The 25,508-nt window shown below is 38.4% G+C and overlaps 1 protein-coding gene across 1 annotated transcript; it reads right to left on the bottom strand.

Annotated features, from left to right (window-relative positions):
• Positions 1 to 1,256: 1,256 nt before the first annotated feature.
• PI15 (peptidase inhibitor 15) lies at positions 1,257 to 25,118 on the bottom strand. Its single transcript, XM_061448267.1, has 6 exons — positions 24,907 to 25,118; positions 24,011 to 24,353; positions 6,091 to 6,209; positions 5,686 to 5,818; positions 5,409 to 5,524; positions 1,257 to 2,436 (listed from the first exon to the last, which is right to left on the bottom strand). Exons 2-6 carry the CDS (start codon positions 24,281 to 24,283, stop codon positions 2,301 to 2,303), a joined length of 777 nt encoding a protein of 258 aa, XP_061304251.1. The 5' UTR covers positions 24,284 to 24,353; positions 24,907 to 25,118; the 3' UTR covers positions 1,257 to 2,300.
• Positions 25,119 to 25,508: the final 390 nt, after the last annotated feature.

The following is a 25,508-nucleotide window of genomic DNA, read 5'->3' on the forward strand; positions in this document are numbered from 1 at the left end:
ATTAATTTACAATGTCTTAGTCCTGTTTGGAAAATGTACCATACAACATACAAGTTGCAAGTTCCAAAGTGCATAGTAATTTATTGTTAGGCCTACTGCTGTAGGGTCCATGGCTTAACCTGAACGTTTGCTTATGCTCTGCTTATCTTCTATTAAAAAAAAAATTGAAAATAGCTAGATACACTGTTTTAACTGTGTTGTCTTTACCACTACAGAAGATTTATTACGCAGAACAAAAACTTATTTGTCACATGCATCTTTTTCAAAAACTGGGCTGGATGAGGGCTAGTGCTCCACCTAGTAGTTTTGTCTCAATGAATTCTCAATGTGTACATAGCTGATGAAAAAAGGTTGTGTTTCTCTTGCAAAACAGGACTGGATTTTACTCAACCAAAGTTTTTGACTGATTGAGCACTGTCCAAGTCCGAATCTTTTAAACCAAAAGGAAAACCATTTATATTATAACTGATAGAATGAAAGATAGTAGACTATGACAAGTGTTATTCTTTTTAAACATGGATAAAGATAAACCTGTCTAGTTATTGACCTGTCAGATACAGAAGTGACACTAACCAGAAATGCCTGAAGACCCATAGGTCAGTTGCTGACATCCTCTAAGGGATCAGATTATGGACAGCTGGAGAGTGGCAGCAACATTTCATAATCTGTAGAGCCCATTCCCCCCCCCCCCCCCCAGCTATCTTGGTGGATTAAAAATATACATGAAAAATTCAAACTCTGGTATTTCCTTTTATATCACCAATATGATACTTGATATTTTGGTGACAGACTATCTCAAACACCCTCAAAAGGACTGAAGTAGTGACTTAAGGACACATATATATGTTGAATTAGTGAAATCCTCTGTTGTTCTGCTTGCTCTGTATTGCTTTTCAAAGTTCATAAACTTCAGAGGTCTAAATGTAGCAGTGCGAGCAGACTAAACACATATATTTAAAGTGGAATACACTCTGGCCTGTAATACAAAGCCAAAACTCAAGACTATTTCAATGAAGTAGTAGTTGTGGCAGATAATTGATTTCCTCCTTTTCATAATCTGTTTTTCAAGAAAACTACCTGTATAATATTACATCTTAAAGTGTAGGTCCTCTTTATAAATGTTCTAGTAAGCACCCACAAGTGTTCACGTTTTAGTAGGAAAGGTATGAATAAAAAGATTTGGGTTTTACTAATTCACACACATCTTTTCAAGAAACACTGCAATATATACTAAAGGACACTACATATTGATTTAGAATTTCTGTAAAAAATCTGTATGAAGTTTAAAGTTGCCTAATGTCCTTTATTTGGAAATCCTATAATCTAATTTCAAATCTGATCTCTCCTTGAAAGTTTACCTGGCTGAGTTTCAGTCAGTGGGATAACACATATACGGGCAAACTTAACAGTGTAAAAGACAGTATGGATGTCATGTATTGATGTATGTTACTTTGCAGCAGTATATTTCTTCACTTCCTGTACAAGAATAAATATACTGCTGCAAAGCACCATTATGCATCATGACTGTGTTCAGAAACACAGGAATTTAGAATTAGGCTGTGCTATTATACCAATATTTAAAGTGATGCAGCTTTCTACCCAGGTAAGACTTTAGGCATGTGAGTTAACAGCCACTGCATCTTGGCTAGTGTGGTTCCTCATTATCTCTAATTTTCCTGTCTGTACACCAGCATCGATGACAGCAGCAGCCATGTGCTGAACTCTTCAAATGCCATAAACAAATTGATGTTGTGCATGAGGTAGGTAATCCTGCAGTTTCTCTTGCACATTTGTTTTCCTCTGCTCAGAGTCCCATTGACATTGCAGGTGAAAGCACCAGTGTAAATGAGAGGAACCAATAAGAGTGTGAGAACAATTTGTTGCTTTGCATGTCACACTCCATTTTTAAAGCACAGTATTAAACAATGACCTTTCTCTTTCTGGAGCTATTACCTTTTAAAGGAAGTCATATTCTTTAATCTTTTAATGTGCTTTTTATAGAGCCTAATCTTCAGGAAGCTACACTTGCTAAGGTGAAAATTATTTTGCTCTCCTTTAACAAATTATTAATAGAAAAGGGTTAATGCGAGTCTTATATCCAAAAGTGTTAAAACCAAATTATACTATACTTTGAAAGCTAATTATACAAAAGCATACAAAAAGAAAACATCAGAGTATTATTACAATATCTCTCTATATATAATATGTGCAAAATTCAATATACAAGCTTCTTGTTACTCATCCATGGGTTTTTGGGGTTTGGTTTGGGGCTTTTTTTTCAAAATAATGTAAACCTTAACTTATTTAAACCAGTATAAGTAGTTTGAGGTTACTCCTGGGAAACAAAGATTGTCAGTACAAGAACCTCCATAGCTTGGAGGGCAAGCTGAACATGGGACTCCTACTTTATATGGTGCTTCTCCAATCCAATTCCCCCTGAAAATAATAAAGGAAAATGAATTCTTAGTAAGGTCAGAGAGGAAGAAAAATAATCATTAAACATAGTTGTTTCGAGAAATTAAAGGTTTTGTCTTCAGTGATACCCCATAAACGCCCTGTTACCGAAAATATACGTTAATATATTTCTGGAGGTTACTGACAAGTATTGATCTATCAATTCCCCTAAACCAGCAGGAGAATGACCATGTCACCCCAGGCCAGTGGTCAATTCTATATCCTTTAGTCTCCATGGTAAAGTCCCAGTTTTCCTGGTTTTGCTTCAGCCAAGTGATTTTTGATTCTCTGAGCCTGGAACGGAGTATTTTTCACTGGAGGGCTGTATTTATGAGACCTTAGCAACATAAACATTGGTGCAAGGTTTTCCTTGAGCAGTTTCTTGTCTGGCAGTTATCTTAAAACTTGGTTTTAAGGCAACTCTTGAAAAGTGGAAAAATAAATTGAGTGAACTCCTGTTCTTAGGTTGGACTACCCCAGGTCCACATTGTGAAGCTCTGAGGTAGAATCCATGGTTAGAGAAAAGGTAAGATGAAAATTATTCTCAACAGTAATATATTAAGAACTGTATTTGGGCATTTATAGTGGTCTCATTAATGGGAGGAGAAGGAGGACTTCCATCTGGTGAAGTGCGGTGTAATAAAGCCTGAGTGGAAAGGGGTACAAGTCTGGAAACTGATCATGTGAAAAGAGGTTATTCTGAAATATCTAAGAACATCTGAAAAACACATCTAGACTTTTAGGTGCTTATATGACACCTGGGCTTTTAGAGATTCATGTAACATTCATGATGTAGGCAGAAAGAAAGTTAAAATTAGACTTTGATTTAAATGTTATGTCTCACTGAGCAGGCAACTCTCCTCTAGTTTGCATGTGACATGGTATAGCAATGAGTAATGCAATTATTTATGAAACATTTTCTCATCCTCCACCTCCAAGCTAGTAACATTGGATCAAAAGCCCTGGTCTGGGTTGTGCCTTGGAATAAAGTAGGAATCTCTCAAATAATTTTCTCATTCCTACTTCTCTTCCAAATGGGTACAGCAGGCTGAGTGCTCAGGAAATATATTTAATTTGATAACAGATACGGAAATCCAGAAAGCTGATTTCTGCTTCATTTTCTATGCAACACATGGCTGATTTCTGTGATTCTGATAGAAAAGCAGGAGCAGGGACTTTTAAACTTTATAGTTACCCTCTTAAACTTTTTTCCTGATTTCAGAAGCATAGATTTTTTTTCAGCATTACAGCATAGTATCAGTGAAAATTATTTGAGTTCTAAATCCTAAATCTTTGCCAAATTCCAACCTCAATAACTTGGGTCAGAGCTGTAATACCCTCTTCTTGTTTAGAGGAGTTCCCTACTCAGAAAGACACAGTCTATTGACTGGCAAAGAAAATTCTGCATGTGTGCCCAAGGACTCTAAACCAAATCTACTTAACTCAATCTAATTAATTCTTGGAAATATGAACTTAAGCCAAACAAGACCGCTCAGTATCCTTTTTGTAACTGTGCAATAAGTACATAGGAAACCCCCAATTCTACTACCTATAAACCAAAGTTCTACTCAAAATCTTATCCAGAGAAGAAGCTTGTAACTCCAGACTTTGGTTTGCTGTTTGAGAAACAATGGGATTTTTACACTGAGAAAATGTAAAATGTCATTAATTGATTGTTAACATATACACAAACAATGCAGCAGTTTTCAATAATGTGTAATGTATAAGCCTATTCTTTTCTTATATATGTACATGAGAGATGTACTCTTGAAGTTTATAAATTTTTTTTAATTAGGATACATCATAAGTAATATTTGGGTTTCTCTTATAAACTTTGATTTCACCTTGTCCACGTTGTAGAGCTAAAATTCAGATAGTTCTGCTGCCTGATCTTTGCTTCCTCATATACATTTCTTATCACCCTTTTCTACTAGATATTAAAGACAAAATGACAGAGAAATCTTTTTGATTCCCACAGGCCATTTTCCCTGAATTCCATTTTCTTACTAAATCCTATCTTTTTTTTAAGTTGCAGAATCTTTAAAAATTCTTTTACTCATGTAACAGCTAGAATAATGACATATTCTTGCATGCTCTTTGCCACAAATGGACCTGTGCCACTGTGAGTTTATGGAAAACATGCTCAATTAATTATACTTAGATTTCTGTACAGAACTATGGCTTTGCCTGATATAGAGTCAGAGAAAACAGCCATTTACATTGCCCATGCTGCTTACGAAGCACTGGTCCAAACCAGAACTCAAATCGAACCTTTCCCAGAGCCATGTTATTGATCCATTCTGCACCCAGATATAAGTTTGGGATGATATCTAGGAAATGCAGGGGGAAAATTAATTTCTTCATTTCAACCTAACACATGTCTGCACAGCTACTTGATACAGGGCTGCCTATGGCTGTCCTTTGAAGGACCCTAACATGGAAGGCAAGATGAGATTTGGAGACACTGAGCTTAGGTAGATGGACTTTGTAGGAAACCTATGCTATGGATACCCTTATGCAGCATGGTCATAAGCAAAAGCATCTTGTGGGCAACAACGTGTTCACAGTAAATCAAGGGTCTGAACTACAGTGGGATTGCTCACCTGAAGAAGACTAGGTCACCATGATTATATTTAACAGAATGAAGAAATAAGGAATTGAAAGTGAAGCGGAGTCAGCATAAAGAAGGAAGATAATGATGAAGATGATAATAATAATCCAGAAAAAAAAGGGTTTGGGTTTGTTCCTTACACATCAAGTTATTTCCTTTTCTTCCTTGTATACCAAAGTCATGAATTTTTTTGTATGTTCATTTGTAAAGTTAGAACGAAGGAGCAGCCAGCAGAAAAAGCACAAGAGGTCAAGCTGCAGAAAAAGGAGTAAGCAATCCTATGAGAGGACCAAAACATGCATGAAGTATAAAAGTAAACAATATTTAAAAGAAAGCAACTCACTTTGGCGCATAGTTGCATACCAAGTAAACGGCTCGTCGCCAAACAGATCCCCAGACGTTCATATTGTGGCATGTGTGGATTGCGCAGCCTATACGATTGGAAGTGGCCCAAACCATCTGAATAAATATTTATTATTGGTGAAGTCCAAATTGAAAGGAAACATATATATATATATACACACACACACACATTTATTTGAGAGAGAGCTATAAATACATGACAGAAAAGTCCAGCTTTGGACGACAGATTTTGAATAGAAGAATGTAATTCATATAACCTGTGTGTAATGGGTGCACATGGGTCCGTAACATCGCATGGGGCACCTGGGATTGCAGTCCTGAGGGTAAGGGAAAGCATAATCCTTCACCTCATCGTACCATGGCTTTACCAGCTGGAGAATAGATCGATACCTGTGTTTGTTTAAAATACAGAAAGAAAAACATGTAATTTTAGATTTAAGTCTTTTGGAACTTTCTGCTGCTAATTCCTCTGATGCAAGTCACCTAAATATACATTTCTCCATGCATCACTAGAGGCACAGCATTAAGCAGTAATACTCTTAAGCCAAATGAACACAGACAGATATCAATTATTGCTAGAATACTGGATGACAACTTGCACCTGGATCTCAAAAGGTGTTCAAAGACTGACAAAATAACTGTTTTGTAGGGTATCTGCCTACCTTCCAGTTCTTACAGATAGGTTCTGGCCCAAGAATCTTAGCAAGTAGGAAGGTCCATGGTCCCAAATGCATGTAGCAGCCCAAGCCTCTGCAGATTTGGCAAGAGTTTCATCCCAAACCTGACAAAATAAAATATCCATACAGTAGAATGAAAAAAAAACAGATAGTGATCACACTGCAAGAACACAAGAAGCAAGTAGCTTAAGTCACAAATACACTATCATAACACACCAGGTGGGTAACCAGGCACACAGCTCTTCAATTCAGAAAACTGTGGGGCAGCATGTACAGGTTGTAGCAGGATTTGCCCTAATACTGGACAAAATTCCCACCCACATCAGAGGAAGCCAAGTATTCAGATCTCTCCCTTTTTTTCTGGAAAAGCCCTTTACTGAACAGGCATTCTCCTACCATTTCTCCTTCTGTGTTGATGAGATCCATGTGTAGAGAGGAGTGAAATGTTGGCTGAGACTCAGATAGAAAGTCAAAGTGAAGGAGAGGCACACGAGGAAGAACAGTTCAGCACAGGTATTACGTACCCCACAAAACCCCAACACATTTGAAATAGGATCTCAAGAGTATATATAGCGAGAGAGAGTGTGTGTGGCAGCTTTTCATATTTGAGGACAGAAGGTCAAGAAAAGGGATTCCACAAATGCAAAGACTATGGATAGTTTCCAGGTGCAGTATGAGTTTCACCACTTTATTCTGCACAGGAGCTGACATTACTCCCTGCCTGGAATAAAAAAATAACAACTCTGTAAGAAGAGACAATTTGACTTCTTAAATTCTCCAATGATGGGAACATGACAAGTGAACTTAAATACTGTCTCCTTTATATGCTTCGCCTGCTCAAATTCTTAATTTGTAACTCTGCTGCCTTCTACATAGCAAATGGGCTTCTATCAACAATAACAGAGAAATCAGCAGTAGAATCTGCTGTACTATTGGACATCCAGATAAAGAAAACTGTTATATCACAAGTATGCATAAATCCTACTATAACTTAGTGTTTAAGTGATATCCAACTAGGCTGTAGATCCTGGAGTTAGATGTAAATTTTTAATACCCTGAGTGGAGTGTTTTGATGCAGGATAGTTTTAGTGAACTTCCAGTAAAAAGGCAGGAACAGAATGCGCTTACCAAGCCCAGTGCAGCTTTTTAAACCCAAACTCATAAATCTCGAGTGGCTATGAAATAAAGAGTATGCTCTCTCAAGTATGAAATAAGAGGCAAAATCAGAAATTAACTTATCAAAGGATAAGGTGGCCCATGCCACAGATATTTTCTGTACTATGAACTAATCATGAGATTTCTAACACTGAATTCACAGCTTTAATTTTGCAACCTGCAGAGTGAGCAGACTGCACAGACCACGGACCAGGAAAGTAATTCATGTCCTGACTCTGTCTGGTATTTTGTGAAATTTCTCTAAGTGAAAATGACAAAATTCAGTAAATTTTATGAAACTGCTAATATTGAGCAGGTGGGGTACCTCCTAGATTGAAACTGAAGCATCACAACAGAGAGCAATATGAACCTTTAATGCAAACAAACTTTCATTCAAGTTGAACCACCCTAGGAAAAGTAAGATGGATGGTGCTTAAAGCAGGGCATATTTACTTTACACCTATTTATAAAGAGTCCCAGAATAAAGTCAAAACAAACTGCCAGTAAAAGGACAAAACAGAGAAGTGTCAGGAAGCAGCAGGCTAAGAAGGACTGGTCTTAAGCCAGGGAACACTGACTTGAGCTCTGAAAAATGATGGGGAGTTTCTCAGAGGAGTTAGAGATAAGTCTGTAACTTGTGAAGAGAAGGGTAAGCTGGAGAACTAGGGTACAAGGGAGGGGATGTAAGACTGCTATGGCACCATCCAAACCCCAGGAAATGCTCCAGGTCCCAAGGAGAAGAAAACAGTGGACAGACATTTCTTCTGCTTCAGATCTCTGATGTTAAGTCAACTAGCTGCATGTGGATAGTGTAAAAAACCCCTTTATAACCTCTGTGGTATATCCCAAAAAGAAGGTTAAAGGAGGGGACAACAGTAGGTGCAAGCATAAAAGTGTGACTGAGAGGCCAGGGCCACAGTCAGCGTTCAGAGCCTGCCCAGGCCCAGGGGAACAGAGAACAAGGATCCAGCACAAGTCCAAACACAGGTGCCTGGCGTGCATCCATAAGGGGCAGCTACACCAGGACTGTGACACCCCATAAACACCCTCCTTTGCTGGGATTAATCATGCTTCTGCCGTGAGTGCTCCCTGCCAGAAGGCTGAACATGAGGTTTGCGTTCTTGCTCCCAAGTAACCTGGCTGCAGTCCCACAATAATCTAAATGTGTACTGTATTTGCACAAATAGCACCAAGCTCCTCATGTCCATCCAGCACATTTTTGCATATTAAATAGCCTTGCAAAATTGCATGTTATGTGTTTGAAAGAAATGTGAAGACCAGATTAGGTTTTTACTATTAATGCCCTCTCTAAACTAGGCATGGCCCCCGCCCTGGACAGTGAAAGCATTGCTAGTCCACTTCCATTTCTCCTTAGTTTCATTTTCTGGTTCTCAGGAATCTTCTGAAGCATTTCACTTGTAAAGTTTCAGGGGGTTGTTCCAAACTCAGTTAAAAAGTTGTGGGTTTGGCAGGTAAGCATTACTGTGATACATAGTGAGCTCTGCTTTCCATTATCTATTCACTCTTGACCACTCTCTGGACTTAAGAAACTTGGCAAACAAAAAGGGAAAAAAAAAAGCGAGAACAAGAAGAACTTAACTACTGAATAAGAAATAAGGTGAGGGGATCATATGCAGCATCTTTTAATTTCCTCCATTCCAGCCTTTGTGAAGAGTCCCTTCCTGCCGTGTAGATCATTTCTATTTCATGGAAGAAGACTGACTGCTTCACCTTCCTTATTTTCCTAGAAGAAAAGGTGGTCTCAGTCCCTCTAAGACTAGCTCTCAATCATCTTCATGAATAAGACAGATGAATTAATATAGGCTGATGAACAGAAATTATCTCACGATGACTTAAAATATTTTAAATCTTAAAACTGCAAGAGTTCCCCCTTTTCAAAGAATTCTGATCCTGAGTCCATACTTGTATTGATTTATATTTCAGTTAAGTCCCCTGTTTTGGGCATGTAAGAGAAAAGGGCAAAGACACCTGGATTTTTTAACCATGAGGCTTCATTGTTATGTATAGATAAATAACATATAAAGAAATAGAAAAATATCCTAAAAAGATAAAGTGAAGTAACCTGAAAGCCAAAAGGAAAGTTTCTGTATGATAAGATGTCTTGGGTTCAGCAGTAGCAGTCATTTTTCTCCTTATTAGTAGCTGGTGCAGTGTTGTGTTTTTGACTTTCAGCCTGGGAACAGCACTGGTAACACCGATGTTTTCAGCTGTTGCTCAGTAATGTTTACTCTGACCAAGGCCTTTCTGAGTCTCATGCTCTGCCAGGGAGGAGGGGAAGCTGGGAGGAAGCAGAGACAGGACAACTGACCCAAACTAGCCAAAGAGGTATTCCATACCACAGCACGTCATGCCCGGGGGCAGTTACCCGGAAGGGTTAGATCACTGCTCGGTCGGCCTGGGTATCAGTCGGTGGGTGGTAAGTGATTTTATTCTCTTCCTTTGCTGTTTCCCTTATCATCATTATTATTATTGGTGGCAGCAGTAGTGGTTTGTGTTATACCTTAGTTACTGGACTGTTCTTATCTCAACCCGTGGGAGTTACATTCTTTCGATTTTCCTCCCCATGCCTCCGGGAGCTGGGGGGAGGAAGGGGGGGGAATGAGAGAGAGATTGTGTGGCTGAGTTTAAACCATGACATATGAAAGTAAAAATCCCAACTTAATTAGCAAAGACTTTAAAAAATTATGCTATTAACAAAATTATAAACTTTGAAATGATGGCCAATCCAGTGTTTCTATTTAACATGTTAGAGAAAGCTGCCTGGCATGAACATAAAACTGCAAAAGGAAAAAAAGCAGAAAAATTTGCATACTCAGCAGGTCAAGATTTAAGGAAATGCCTAGTGCCAAGCTATGCTCATTATCTCTGTGGTGACTGCAAATCTTGATTTGCTAAGTCATTAGTAACTGTGGAAGCAGTCACCTTCCTTCCACCCAGCATAAATACTCCCTCCCGAACTCTCCAGATCACTGATTTGGTCCAGCATGTAAACCCTCCCCACTCCTCAACTAGGATTAACTGAGCTGTGATAGAGTTAAAGCGTCTCACCACACTTCCACTGGCAACTTGAAGTGAACATCCTTTGGCCAATTTATTTTTGTTTCCTCAGCCAAAGATTATTTTCCTAGAAAGCTGTCCTACTGCGCTCTCTGCACCCCTCCCAGCAAAACTGCACTGCAAAACTACACTTGAAAATCAACTAGTGGACTGAATATAGAGAACAGGCCAGTGCTTCTACATGGGGAGTTTCAGCATGAGAGAACACTTTATGAGGCAGCTGTGCGTTGTTCTCTGAACTCATACAGCACATGCTGGTTGAGAATTAGGACTAAAATCTTAGTGTAAATAAAAGTCAGCAGGAATTTTGTGAGTGAGGTCAGAATTTCACCCAAGTTTTGTGGGTTTTTTTGCTTATTTCACTCTGTAAACAAATAGTAAAATTATTTTATTCCCATAGTATAAATAAGCAATGGAGTGTAAAATTAAATATCTTTAATGTTGAATGAAATTTCTTGAAGCCCAGAACACAGACTTCTTTCCCCAGGGGAAGTCTTTTAATGTTGTGGGTCACAGTTTCTTTGTATTCTCTGTTTCTATCGCTGTTTTATAGCTTTCTCTCAGTTGTTCTTAGGTAATTTATACTGTAGAAGGGATGGAGTTGCCCTTTTGTCGCAACAGCTTTGTTGGAACAGGAGGCCCTGGTCGCAACTATCCTCTCAGGTATTAAAATGATGATGAAGCTGTATAAATATATGATGAATAAAAAAAAAAAAAAAAACAACCACAAAATTAAAAAGATCTGTCCATAACACTTGTTGAAAAATAACTGGCTCTTCTTTTCCCACATTAATAGCTATGTATTAATTTGAGGAATGCTGTATATAACCATTTTTACAGTTAGAATTGTACTCCTAATATCAGTCATTAAATGGAGTAGCTCTCTCTTGACATGTCTTAGGGGACAAATCCTGTTGCAGAACAGGAGTTAAAGCTCAAAACAACAAGCTACTTCTGACAGCAACCTCACTACTTTATCTGTAAGTAGAAAACATTCAACAAGTATACCAGAGGAAACTGAATGGAATCCTCTTAATCCAAATCATTTGTTCTTACTACAAACTTTCTAAGACCATTGTATTATTGTAAACATACTGTTACTCTGGCTACTTTCACCCTGTAGTAATTACATTTGTAAAGTTAAAAGTTTCATACTCCTAGATTTAAGTGTACTACTGCAACATGCACAGCCTGAACATGCAAACTTTGCTGAGAACATCTATGAATGGTGGGCATATGAAGTTGCAGTTAAATTACATTGACTAAAACAAAGCAGAGATTCGAAGCAGCATTCTCAGGGCCTAGATCCCATCATTGGTCCTAATGAAACATCAGGTCTGGGAATTTTGATGGTATCAAGAAACTGTGTCACTTGAGATCTGTACCTTTCCTAAAGTAGGGGTCATATATTCACTACAGGCCTTCTGAATGACTAACTGAAATTATTTGATGTGTGAACCTCCCTAAAGACTTTCTATTTCCATGGAGCACCTCCCAGTTACCTGAATAAGGTCTGATGTAGGAACTCTGGATGTCAGTGAAGCTTGTAACACGACCGTTTCCTTAAACTAACCCATCTTAGTAAGATGGTGCAAACACAGGCACCACAAAGTTTCTGCCTGGAACCAATATTAAAACCCTGTGTTTCAAGCTGATTTTGTGAGATTTCACTCTGTAGTCCACAGGACCTTAGGAAGCAGTGCGTGTCTCTCAGCTTGTCTATCCAAAGGATGCCAACACCTGGAGAAAATGCTGCATCACATCATTTTACAAGATTTTTCCATAGCAGGAAGAGCTATGAACATTATACATAACAGAAATGCATTTAATGAATATTAATTTCATCATGTGCTGAAATAGGAGGAAAAGCTCAATATAGAAATGGCTGTCCATGTCTATTACTTTAGCTTTTTGATCACATGCATTAAGTTTTCTCATTGCTTTAGAGAAAACTTTTATCTAGCAGGAAGAAAGGAGAGAGAAGGTTGCCTTAGCCTGCTAAGGCTTCCTCTCATATTCTGTGTTGTAAATGAGTTCTCGGACGCTATAGATCATCCAAAGTATCACTAGCTAAGCCAAGTAAGGAAAGAACAAATATCTGGGAACTTCACATAGACCCTTGATGGATGTTTTTCTTAAAACCAGAAAATTCCTACCCCTGCAAGTGTAAAAATGTCATATTCCTAAGTTAATTTTATGCATACTAGAACATGTTAATTACTTGTTTCCTATTTCTGTAAGAGGATGTCTCCTCACTATTTGAAGAACAAGCAGAATGTGAATGTTTCATAGTTTACAATTGGGGAAAAAAATCTGTGCGCTTTATAAATATTAAAATAGGCATTCGTTTCTATTTCATATCTTCAACACACTGTCAAAGAAAAGAAGACTTGACAACTCATAATTCAAACTTTCCATGTTGCTGATACCTACCCTCAGATTTATGATCTGATTGGTAAATTTTGCAAAACATGCTGTGATTTCTTTTTATTTTTTTTTTTTTTTGTCCCCATAGAAAGTGATTACTGGCTTCTTCCAAAGTCATCAATAACATCTGTCTCTTTACTGCATTTACTTTCTGTGAGAGTGATGTTATATTGTCTTTTTCTCATGACTCTTTCTCATGACTCACTGTTTCAAAAGTAAAAATATAAAATATTTATTTCAGTTTTCTTACAGGTAAACAAAAAGGACTGATTCAAGCAGTAGAATACCTCCCAACAGGTATTTAAATCAGTAATATCATTAGAACTGAAAGGTAAACTTAAAATTAACATTTTAGTTGCCTGCTCCACAGCTGCCACACTTAAGAAGGAATGACTGATACTGTCCTCTGGAATTACACCCCTTTGTGAGGTGTTCTTAAAGTTCAGAATTTTGAAGAAGATAAAGTTAAGATCCATTATTCCTGACAAATATGGGGACTGAGAAAAAAATATCAACCTAACCTTTGATAGTCTAGTTCATTACGCAAGGTGTGGAAAAAGGAGAAGTATTATTTAATGGGGATGACCGTTTAGTCAAGGATGACTTTCCATGAGAAAGCTGAAACATTTTTAATTTTTATTTCCTGTTTTTCAGACACAAAAAAAAACATGTTCTCAGAATAATCGGATACTTTTCCTGAAGCTCAGAATACAAATTTACACTGATAAAAGAAATTGTCTCCGTATTGTTAAATCTTGTTTATGCATGCCTTGTTGTATGAGAGACATCATTACCAATGCAAATGGCAATGAACTCCCCCTTCTCTGCAAGTACTCTGAAATAGTTATTAATGGCAGCAGGTAGTGAGAATTTGTGTTCTCAATACAAAAGGAGCAGAATACACAGTGATACACTAATTCTGTGTTGATATCTTTGTGCTACGTGGATGTTTTTAGAAGCATTTAAATTTACAGCCCTCACTGTCGCAAAGAAACTATGAAAAAAATGTGAGAACTAGGAGTGCTCCTTCCTTGAGAATTGCCAGCAGACAGATTGTTAGACAGAAGATATGGGCTAACTGGGGAATCCATAAAGACATGTTTTTAACCTGGCAGCCTAGGCAGTCTGCTAATGATCATTTTAAAGCATTCAAGCAATAGAGAACTGTGCTTCCATTCTTCTTGTGCCATCACAATCCTTAATCTTTCCTGGCCCAGTTTTATAGCCAGTAGCAAGGAAGCTCCCTTCTCTTGCACAAGGGTACAAGAGAAACTCTGCAGAGCACTGCTCTGAATATTAAATATCAGCAGCAGCCCTCAGTAATTTGCTGTTTGGTTGTGTTATAATGACATATCAGATAGGGTAGTAATCTGCATATTTCTCAGTGGTTAAACAAAACATACACATCCTGGTTACTCACTACCCTTCTAGGAGTTCCCTGAGTGCCAGCAGTGTGAGAACTGCTGCCCATAATGCCACAATAGCCATGGTGTGACCTTCCCTGTCAGCTGGCTGAGACCGCTTGTACAGCTGAAGTGACAAGCACCAGGTACAGGTTTGAGCACAAATCCAGAGCAAACAGGAGAAATACTCTGTTTTGACCTCTCTCCTCTTCCACCCTCCTCCTTCTTTTTATTAGCAGCTTCAGATTATTATTTGACACAAATCCACAATGGTTCACATGCACATCAGAAAGGTCGCCAGTAGGACCTTCTTTTAGCAGCACTCAGACAAAAAGTTAACCTTTCTATTATCCATTAGCCCTGTACTTCTGCCTGTTTGCCCAGCTGAAGATCAGAAGCTCTTTCTTCTGGAATGACAGCAATTGAGAAAGAAGAAAACTTCAACCCAAGTGATTTCTTCCTGTGTGAAAAACACTGGGAAGCTGATGGATGAAATCCGATGTGTCCAGCCCATCTGTGCAGCTGCACTCCACAGCTGCTAGTGCAAGTCCCAGAGTGGATTAGCAGATGTAGGCTGCTGTCATCCAACATGTAGATCCTGTCCTCATGGGTCACTCAGCCTGCAGCCTTGCACCAGCCGTACCACTTGCACATGCAGTGGCCATCTCTCACAAATCCCACAGCAACATGCAAAGCACACCAGAGTCCCTTGCCCAGCTTCTCCTTTTCTCTTTTGCATAGTCAAGCCTGTAGCATTTTCAGGTTCAGAGACTTCCTGTAGGACCCCCCACCATGTCCACTACCCCACAAAGCTTAATTAAACAACCTACCAGCCCTTCTGCCTGCATGCCTTTTCATCAGAGTGACTGAGCCTCGTCTCTTTGCCTTCACTTTTTTCAATACATACTGTGGATGAAAATATATGAGCTCATTGGAATTTATAGACAGATTTGGCAAACTTAAATATTTATTTGGTCTCTAGTCTGTCTCTCTCTCTGTGTGTAAGAATATGAGTACTTTTTGCTTTCACCTACCACCTGTTAGAAGTTTTACTCTGCATACTGTCATATGGTGCCTACCATATGTGCAAGTCCTTTCCCAAATGCATTAGGTAATAATTTGAAAGGTTACACAGAAAATTGCCAACATCTTCTCTCTAGAGAAAAAAACCTTGAAGGGAATCACAGTTCTGTACTTCATTTTTTTGCACATAAATAGAGGGTTAATACATCAAGCTGCTTGTCTAATACTCCATTGCAACTCAAATTGTGCAATGTTTTATAGCCAATTTACTCTCATATAACCAAACCTCCAAACATCTGATTCACACTTCTGAAGGGCTCAGTACTAGAAGGTCTCTCTTATAGTAATCAGGGCATCACCAGACATATGTTCAAGAAACCTCATTGCCAGAAATTCTTTTCGTATGAAAATTCAAGTCTGTAATTTATACAGAAGTTTATATTCCTGCATGTCTATTTGGTACAAATTCAAAGTGCTATCATTTGAGTCCTGACCACTGTTAGTAGTCAATTTGTTTCTTCTAAAGGTTGTCTGCATTTCTTTTAAAGTTTGGCACTAGGCTTTCAAACAATGAGAAACAAAGAAAATTGGTAGGCTATCAGATTTAATAACAATAAGCCTCACTGATATGCTATTATTTGTTTAGCTTTTGGGAAAGATAAATATCAGAGCTACATATCTTAAAATATTCAGTGCTTTCCTAACCTACTGCAAGGCATATTTTAGTTGGCAAGAGCTTATCTCGGAAGTGGTAACACGGACCAAACTTTGTCTAGTTCCATGTCACCCTGACAATTGGTCCTAAGTCTGACGAGGAAGGTGTCTGACCTCCATCATTTTAAATACAATCAGAGCAAATTGCCTTTTGCAAACCCACAAAATGTGAATGAAAAATTTATTTCTTTTGTGGTGTTTTGCTTCTATTCTAGATGAAAAAAAAAAAATCTACTTTTTTTGCCTTTTTTTAAAAAAAAGGCCACTAAAGTTTTTCATTAAAACAAAAAAAATGTTCTTAATATCTGTAAAAGCTTTCAAAGAAAATACTTTTATTTTCTAAGTAGCTCTGACTGAAAGATATGGCAGCATGACAAAAGAAAACACATATCAGCTTCTTTCTTCAGGACAAAGAAGAAAAACAATAGTTCTTTATTCTCAGAAGAAGAAAGCTCAATTTAAGATTCTTTTTCTTGATACAGATTAACAGATACTGCAACAGATACAAGCTGCAAACCCAAGTCATTCTTAGTTGAGTTAAAACAGACCTCAAACCCCATCCCAGGGCACCTGGAGATGCATTCACACATGGTGGTGCCTGTGCTAAAGACAGTATTCTGTCCACGAAAAGCAAACAAGTGGTTGCCCTACAGTTTCCATCTTTTGCTGTCTTTATGATACACATTTCCACAGACCTGGGTAGACTATGTTCTTTTCAGGTATGGGAAAAGAATGAAAATGTCGAGAGGTTTAAGGTTACTATCATCTCCATTCATGTCTGAAACAAAGCGATATGTACTTTGGATCAAGACTGTTGTGAAAAATGCCTTGTCTCTGTTTTTAGCCAAGAAGTTCAAGAGGTGCTACATTTAATAATAAAGGAATGTCTAATTCTGATGGCTCTGGCCAGGCTGCTTCTCTAGCAGAGACTTTACTAGGTTGTTTTTTTGTTTGCTTAGATTCCTAGAAGGCTTTCTTTTAATACTAAACTTAAATAATGTAAATATTACAAAACACCATCTAGATAGATGTTTTAAAATTTTTATACATAAAACATTGGAAATGAGCTCTAATACCAAAGCAAGTTTAACACAGTCATTCTTTATCACAATATTTATCAACAACAGCATTTTGGGGGAAGTTCTTCAGATTTTTCAAGGAACACTTTCCAGGAAAATTCCTTTCTGTGTAATGTAACTCTTGAACAAGCCTTCTGTCATTCACTCTGAACATAAGTGATGGCTTTAATAGGGTTTCCTAGCCTTTTGCAGATGAAAGTCTACTAGAAAAATGGGCATCATCCTGCATCTTACCGATAGCCTACAGGTAGTATAGTGCTGCATTACTGACAGTGGTGCAGTAGGAAATAGATAAGTGGATAAACTCACCTGTGAGGAAAAAGAGCCAGGTAACTCTGTTGGGCAAAATTAGCAGAAAGTAAGCTCAACTACTCTTACTTTCTTTCAGCTTAGTGCTAGTTGCCATGTTTTGCCCCCACTGCAGAAAAAGGTTGAGTATGCTGTAAAATGTTTGCTTCCTTTCAATACTGTCATGCAGACAGCCACCCCTAACTGCAAGCATGTAAAGGACATCAATTCTTTCTGTTTTCTTCGAAGTGTCCAAGGACTGATAGAGTTCATTAGCCCATGATCTTTAGGCACTCCTGGTGTTGGTTATGGCACCAGGCAGAAGGGACATACTCAGTTGGCTAAACAGAAACATAATTATAGGAGGGTCAAACTGGAACCAGTGAACACATTTCCCCATTACACTCCTTCTCATTTGTTCTCACCTCACTTTAAATTCCCTGCATGGCTAAAAGCTATGGCAAACTGGGATATGTGGACTACACTGGGGAAGCTCTCAGCACTTTGATGTCTCTCCTCCCAGAAGACTGGGTTGAGCTATACTTAGATTTACTTTGTGCTCTGGCATGATGAAAATCAGATTAAGATCTTTGTACCCTGACTTACCATCCGATTACTTTATTCCAACTTTCATCATGTATATAGGATTTAAGGGAACAAGGCTGCCAGTAACTTCCATAGTAAATTTTCCATTGCATTGTGGGCCTAATCTGCTTTGACATTTAAGGGTGCTACTCACCGATTTAACAAAGAAGTTGTAAATGGAATGCAAGTGTAATTTGCTCCAATACACAGAAGCGTTGTAAGACATGCACATGGAAAAAAGGAAAGATTATATGCATGCATGTATGTATCTTAATACCAAGAAAACTATCAGTAAATAGGTAAAGGGTAATGTTTGAAATGAACAGGAGAGAAATTATATTAGACAGTGAAAAAGTGCATATAAAGGTTAATTATCTGAGGTTTAGAGGGAAATATTTAGGTTAGACATTTGGAAATCATTTCTATTCCTAAGGTAAAATATTTGCCAAGAGATGTGACTGAGACAGCATCACTATATGTGTTCAGTAGTAGACAAGATGAAAACCATATGTATTTAATGCAGAAGGACGTCCTGCAACAAGGCAGGGATAAACTATATGAATTAGGAGTTCCTATCCAACTCATTAGACATAAATCTTGAAGGAACTAGCCCTACAATCCTCACCCACAGACGTGGATGATTTCAGTGGGACCATGTAGATGAGCCAGGGCAAACAATTCAAGAACAAAATGTCCTCTAAGACTTAGAATGGTCTGTAATAAACCACATTGACAACAGCAAAAAAAAAAAAAAAAAAAGGTAAACAAGATGAGAAGCTTATTTAGCAGAAATGCTTCTGAATTTGAGAGAAAACCAAATTAATTCACTTTTTCCATGTCTATATAAAAGGTTTAGGACTTTGGAAAACTTGAAGTAGGTTTTTTTCTTTTTTGGGGTTAGTTGTTTTGGGTTTTTTTTGATTTTCATTTTGTTTTACCCATTACCTATGGCATATTCACAGAACACCTTTTTAAAGATCACTTTGACAGAAAGAAAATATTATCAAGACTTTCAATTTTAAGAGTGAAATAATAAACCAATTATTTACATTTATGACCATTAAGTGGGGTATTTTCTTGCTTCTCTGACCTGACTTTGTAAGTTTGCTTCCTCTCCATGAAGAGCTGCAGACAAGTCTCCATCACCTGAGCAAAAAGGGTCACTCCTAGGCCACACATAGTGCACAGATTTCTCCCGTGTCTCATATGGACTCCCTCACACAGCTACAGGAGTTTCTTTTGGAACAAAATTACTTTCATCTTAGAACAATAGTTCATTTCCTTTGTCCATTTTATAATGGTCTTTCATGTGGATTTACTAGAAATTAATAGGATCAGATTCTCCATCCCTTCTGGCTCCTCTGCCACCAACTCATGAGGAAATCTCTTTATATTGCCATGAAATAACTCCTGCGTGTCCAAAAAAAAAAACTCATTTCAGGCTAGTCTGGGAATCTTTTACTATTCTGAGTCCTACAAAGTGACATATTCAATGAGGGGCAGATTTTGCCAAATATAGGAGTGCATTTATGCAATCACTGAACAAAAAAAAATGCATATCAGAACATCTTCCATACATTAGCTGGATCAAGTTTATCTAGAGCATTTTTCTGCTCTTAAAATCTTCAGACAGCATTCCACAAACATTCACCTTCTTGTTTTTGAGCATGCAATCTATTATACTTCAGACATGCTGCTGCCAGTCTACTAATGACCATGTTGATCAGTACTGGGCTCAGGATTCACCCTTGCAGAGCCAACAGTGAACTACTCACAGCTTGTTTTTCAGTATCGCTCCTCAACAAGTTATTCAAACCACTTCAGAGTACTTTAGAATAGGTTTTCCCCACTTTCCCTGTGGGAAAGTCATGGTGGACAGTATTCAATGCTCATTAAAGCCCAGCTATATCAGAGTTACTGCTTCTGCTTGATACATGAGAAGCTGTTAATAGCATGCCTGCATGTAAGCACTTCTTGACCAAGTTTTGCATGCACACAGTGATGTGGGTTACAATAAAGACCATATGGACTTTTAAAAAACTGGCCTCAAGCGGGGTGATTGTAGGGAAGGTATAATTAACATTTGATTCTCATAGGAACAGACATCTCATTAATGAATGTTTTGGGAGCCTAAAGATAGTACCAATGCATACTAAATGATAAGTTTTATGAGACTCACATTTCAGCTAGCAACAGCTCAAATCTTTACTAGCCTACCAAGTAGCAGAGATATTCCAGAAAGGCAAGGCAGGCTTCTGTAGTACAGAACAAGCATTCAGAAAAAGGGATTTGCTTGTACACAGACTTCCACTGGATTTGCAGGTTTACATACCTTTCACGCTAGAGAGATGCAGGCAATTCCACACCTCACTTTTTCTGAGCCATGAATTTAATGGAATCCTTCTGCTTTCTCCAGAAAAAAACAAACAAACAAAAAAAATCCAAACAAACAACTAAAGCCAAGTGGATTATTTTGACCCTTTGCCAGATCAAAAGTATGGTGTCATCTTTCTTTCTGCAGGTATGGCATCAGCTTTTAGAACACTGAAGAATGACAGTCACAGGCTGAGGAAGAATGAAGGATGTCATAAGTCTCAAATTAAATTAAGAGGTCATTATTTCTAATGGTCTAAAAGTCCTTGTTTCATTTCTTTCACTTTCTCTCAGTCTTTGCACTGACTCTAGATTTGTACTTGCAGAAAAACTTCCAATTGATGGCTTCAGCAATACCAGAACCAGAACCAAAAGGAGGACTACTTTAAAGTCTGATGGAAAGGGTACTAATGTCCCAAAAGAAAGATTTCCCAAAGTCTAACTGTGTAAAGCACACCGGTTTCTTTCACTAAGGACTGATAATAAAACTGTGTGTCCCATCACTGCTTTTTCCTCTTGGCTGTTGGCTTTCATTAGGGACTGCATACAACAGTCCAGGGCAGCAGTCAGGTACACCTTTCTCCAAGAGAATTAAAACACTCCCCCAGCTCTGTTACTGCAGTGTTCATCTGAACCTCCCCTGCCTAACACATGTGTCCCTGCCCATGGCAGGGGGGTTGGAACTTGATGATCTTAAGGTCCTTCCCAACCCTAAGTATTCTATGACGATTCTATGTGCCTTCAAAGCCATTTTTTGAGACCTCTTGTCCAAAGTCCTAGAGCACAAAAACCTCCCAGACAGTAAGCACAGACAAAATAATGCACAAGGAAGTCTAATTTTCTATAGATCATAGGATCATAAAATGGTTTAGGTTGGAAGCGATCTTAATGATTATATCATTCCAACTCCATTCCATGGGCAGGGACATGCAATGAACGCGTGAGAAGGGGACTGCATCAAGGAAAGGAACAGAATGCGTCAAGGAGAAAAAGCCCCAGAAAAGGTTGGCTGTGAAGAATGTAATCACAAGAACCCACCCTTATAGCTAAACCCTGAGTTCTTACCAGTGGAGAAGAAAAAGCAAATGGACTGTACAAAACTGAGAATGTGATACAACAATTCATGAGAAGTACAGAGGTCCTAACAGAATTAGGAAAAAAAAGAACAAAATACAATTTAATATGACTGTGGACAGAGAAAAGATGAGAAAACATCTTTTTCTTGTCCTTCCAAACTGTTTAGTCTTTTTCTACTTCAACACACTTAAAAAAGACAAAAGATTTCCACAACCTACTGCATCTGTAAGTAATTCCAGTAATTCTCTAACATGAGACATCCTTTTTAGTCATTGTTAGGGGAAACGGTAAAGGCCACTTTCATCACTACCACTAACTTTTCCACAGTATTCAGGACAGGAACACACACTCTGGAAGGTTCTTTCAAGCACAGCACTTGTTGTCTGCTGGTAATGACAGTGTTTGCTGTGTTATTTATGAAAGTGAGTACCAAATAACACAACATCTTCTATACGTAACAGCAGCAACCTTAAGTCCCTATTAGATACAACAGATGTTGTGCCATACATAGAAACTATACAGAGACCTAACAGTGGACCAATCAAATTCAAACATTACTGATACAGGGGTTCCCAGTCTTCGTATGGCTTACATGTCATCTTCAAGACATTCCTACCAAAACCTTTCTGAAGCCACAGATGCGAAAAATTAAACAGATGCTGCCATGGCTACAAAGAAGGTGGCAAAGCAAGCTATGTACAATGTTGCTCACTGTGGTTTTTGCTCTCTTACATGGAACACACACAGACTGATTAAATTCTCGAAGACAATTGGTGGCAAAGGGATTGGCTGCCACTTCAGAATCCAAGTTCAAGTTGTGCTCTGGATCATTACCTACATAGCTTGAGGTGCTGCTCTGAATTCTGCAGCATGAAGTTATGAAGTACTTTCAGACTGGGAAGACAAATGTGAAAGAAAGCCTAAGAACCTGCCCTTGAGACTACTGGTTGGGCTGATGCTGATGGGAACACAACCCACAGCTGGTTGGTAATGGTAAAAGCAATAGGAGGAAAGGCAAAGAAAAAGTTAGTATATAAGCTGCAAGGCTTCAGTCTTAATTTTGTACCAAACCTTGCACAGCACAATTGCAGAGCAGAGCTGCAGCAGAATACCCAACTAATACAGATAAAATCGAGGCAGTTTATGCATATGAGTGCATTAAAATAAATTAATCAAGGAAAATTAAAATTGCTTTTTCTTTTGAAGTTTTTTTTGGTTTTTGTTTTTTACTGAACAGGCTAAGAACACTGCACTTACAAAACTCTTGGGAATATGACAGGGTGTTGGCTTCAGTTAAGCAAACTGCAGGAGCACATTGCTAAAGCACAGAAGCCAAGGAAGGGCATGGTAGGCTGCCATTCCCTCAGACATTACAACAAAGTTTATTTATGCAGAGTCAAAGGAAACATCAGTGGAGTGCACAGCAATGAAAATGATGACTGAGCTTGCCTTCTGACCTTTCTGTTTTTTCTGTCTCTGACCTTTCCACTCAACCAAACTTCAAACTCAGCCTATAGTATGGCAACAGGTCTTCATCCTGATATGTTTTGAGTGCACTTCGCATTTTGAGGTGCTGCTGGGATGTGCTAAGCCAATTTTATAATCAAATCCAGATTTAAGTAACACCTGTGATAGAAAGGTCACCAAGTTGTTAGTCATTAGCTGCTAAAACGGAGGAGTTGTTATCACTCTTATCCCCTTTTTATGTCAAGCTGATGGTATCCTGTTTCTCAAACCTGTTAACTAACTGTTGTCATATGAGAAACTCTTGTGACTTCAAGCAGATACATGGTGCTGACACAATTTGTCTGTGCTTTTAGAACAGGGTGAATACCCTACTTAGAAGGTAAAAAAGTTTATGCTTGGCCAGCCTATGTTTAACATTAGAGGTCTACACTATGCATGCATTCAAAGTTGGAACACAAATAGCAAACATGCTACTTTAGCTAGTACTGCCAAGTATGAAATCACAGTGAATGAATAACTCCTATCATACCTGCAGGAACAGATAATTCATATAATGAGTATTTGCCAATAAGGGTAAAAAGCGCCTGCCACAAACATAACATTTTGCGTACACTGAAATCCTACATATTAGAGAAACATTTAAAAGCAGCATTGTATCTGATGGAAAAATAGAAGCATTAGATGCACACAGACCATATGCAGTAAGTAAAATACATGAGCATGAAACAAACAGTGCATCAGACAAATTACTTTACAAATACAGTTTTACCATTTTGCCTCCAAAAGTATTATGTGTGAAAGAAAGTAGAAATGGTCACTGGCTACCTTTTGTATAAGTCAAGGCAATGACTTTAAATGAAGTCCACAAAACTGATGGGGTTACTAATGATTAGTACTTTAAACACATGTGAGTGTGTGTGAGGACATCTTGTGATCACACAAACTATTCCTCAGGCCAGCAAACAGTTAATTCACAGATTCATTTACTTGGGTCTCAGAAGCTTCACTGGGACTACTCATAGAAATGAAAATTCAACAAGGCAAGTAAAAGGTTCAGAGTTCAGTATTTGGCTTTAGCTTGCTTATGTTAATGCAACTTTAAAAATGTAAGGAAAGAACATTTTAGTAAACAATGCTAAAAATCATTTATCTACTTAACTAAACCCTCACAATTTAAGAAAAACAAACCACTGATTTACAGTTTGGTTTACTCTGAAATAAACAAAGCTCACTTACCATATATTCCATGTTGGACGCAGGTGGGAAGACTTTGCCTCTGACTTGATTATGATAATCAAGAATGGCAATCATATCATTCTGTGAAATGTAGCGCTTCCGCCTGGCTTTAGGAATTTTTGCAGAGTCCAGATGAGCTGCCAAAGCTGTCTCAATGTCAGTAAAATTATGGTCTGACAGGAGCAGGTCAGTGGAGTTGGGTAACACTAATGCACTTGTTTCACAGAGAATGGAAAATAAGAAAGCACAACTGATTGCAGTGATTACTATCATTTTGGGGCCAAAGGAGAAGGATAAGCCACAGAGGGACTCTGCTTTAGGTACTCTGCAGTAGAAAACAAATCTGTAGAAGAGAAGATGTCAAAGATGTGATTCTGTACATCTGGGTAGCAGAACAAAGTGAACTAGCAGTCTGTGAGCAGAAAAATGACTCTGTCTTGTCAGCTCAATCATAACAACAATCCAGTCAGAACATGTGCTACTGAGCAATTTCCAATAACCATCTTAAGGGCTAATATGTCTGTACTACAATCACACCAAATGAAGTATCATTACACAATGAATTACGTAATCAGAGCTATTCCTGAAATAGGGACAGTGCTATCACACTGGATCAGTCCATAAAACACATTACAAATCTTAAATGGGGAGACTTCAAGGAACCTCACAGCATGTTTTCCAGTGAAAATGAAAAATATATCCTAGGCTATGCCTATCCCATATGCATGGATTATTTTGACACAATGTGGCACAGATAAGCTAGTAGGCAAAAGACAACAAATATAGCATGAAAGCAGGACATCTTAGAAATAGCATTCAGACCTTAACTTCAGCAAAATGTGATAAGCATTGATAAAACTACATGCAAAGCAAACTTACTGAGTTGAATGGCTTACCTCTGGATAATACCAAGAAAAAAAAAAAAGAATACAGCCTATTGTTCTCCCAGTATATACAGCACTCTCCTATATGATGATATGAACCTTTGTGAAGGAGTGTCTGCTATTATAAACCCCCAAAGAACAAAATTGTGCTGGTTTTGAAACTTCTGGCCTCACGAGCTGCTAACCGCTTTTATATGTTACAGTCCGTATGAGCCAGAACAGGCAGTTTCTCTAGAGGTCTGCTTAGCCAAAACGAGAGGGGAGGAGCTCTGCACAGCACATAGGCAGGGATTGGGTGGCATCCCTGATGTGTAGGTGGTTTAGATATTCAGTCACACCCCCAGTTCCTGTAGTATAAAGAGGCAACATGTAAGAGTCTCTGTTTTCAGTATTTCCTACCTTTTTTTTTTTTTCCTCCGTGTTCGGTTTTGGGTTTTTTTTTCCTCATTTCACAAGCATCATGCTGGCTTGACAAACATTTTACGCAGCTCTTTAAGCACTGACGGAGCAGCATGAAGCGCAGAGGACTTGCAAACCGCTGTTGCTCCACTCACAGGAAACGGAACTTATACAAGGCCGTCCCCCCGGCCTGACCCGTGCTGTCTCGTGGGGCA

Source organism: Pezoporus flaviventris, unplaced genomic scaffold (assembly GCF_033815535.1).
Source record: "Pezoporus flaviventris isolate CSIRO_AGI_PZ_B2104156 unplaced genomic scaffold, CSIRO_AGI_Pfla_v1 ptg000007l, whole genome shotgun sequence".
NCBI lineage: Eukaryota > Metazoa > Chordata > Aves > Psittaciformes > Psittacidae > Pezoporus > Pezoporus flaviventris.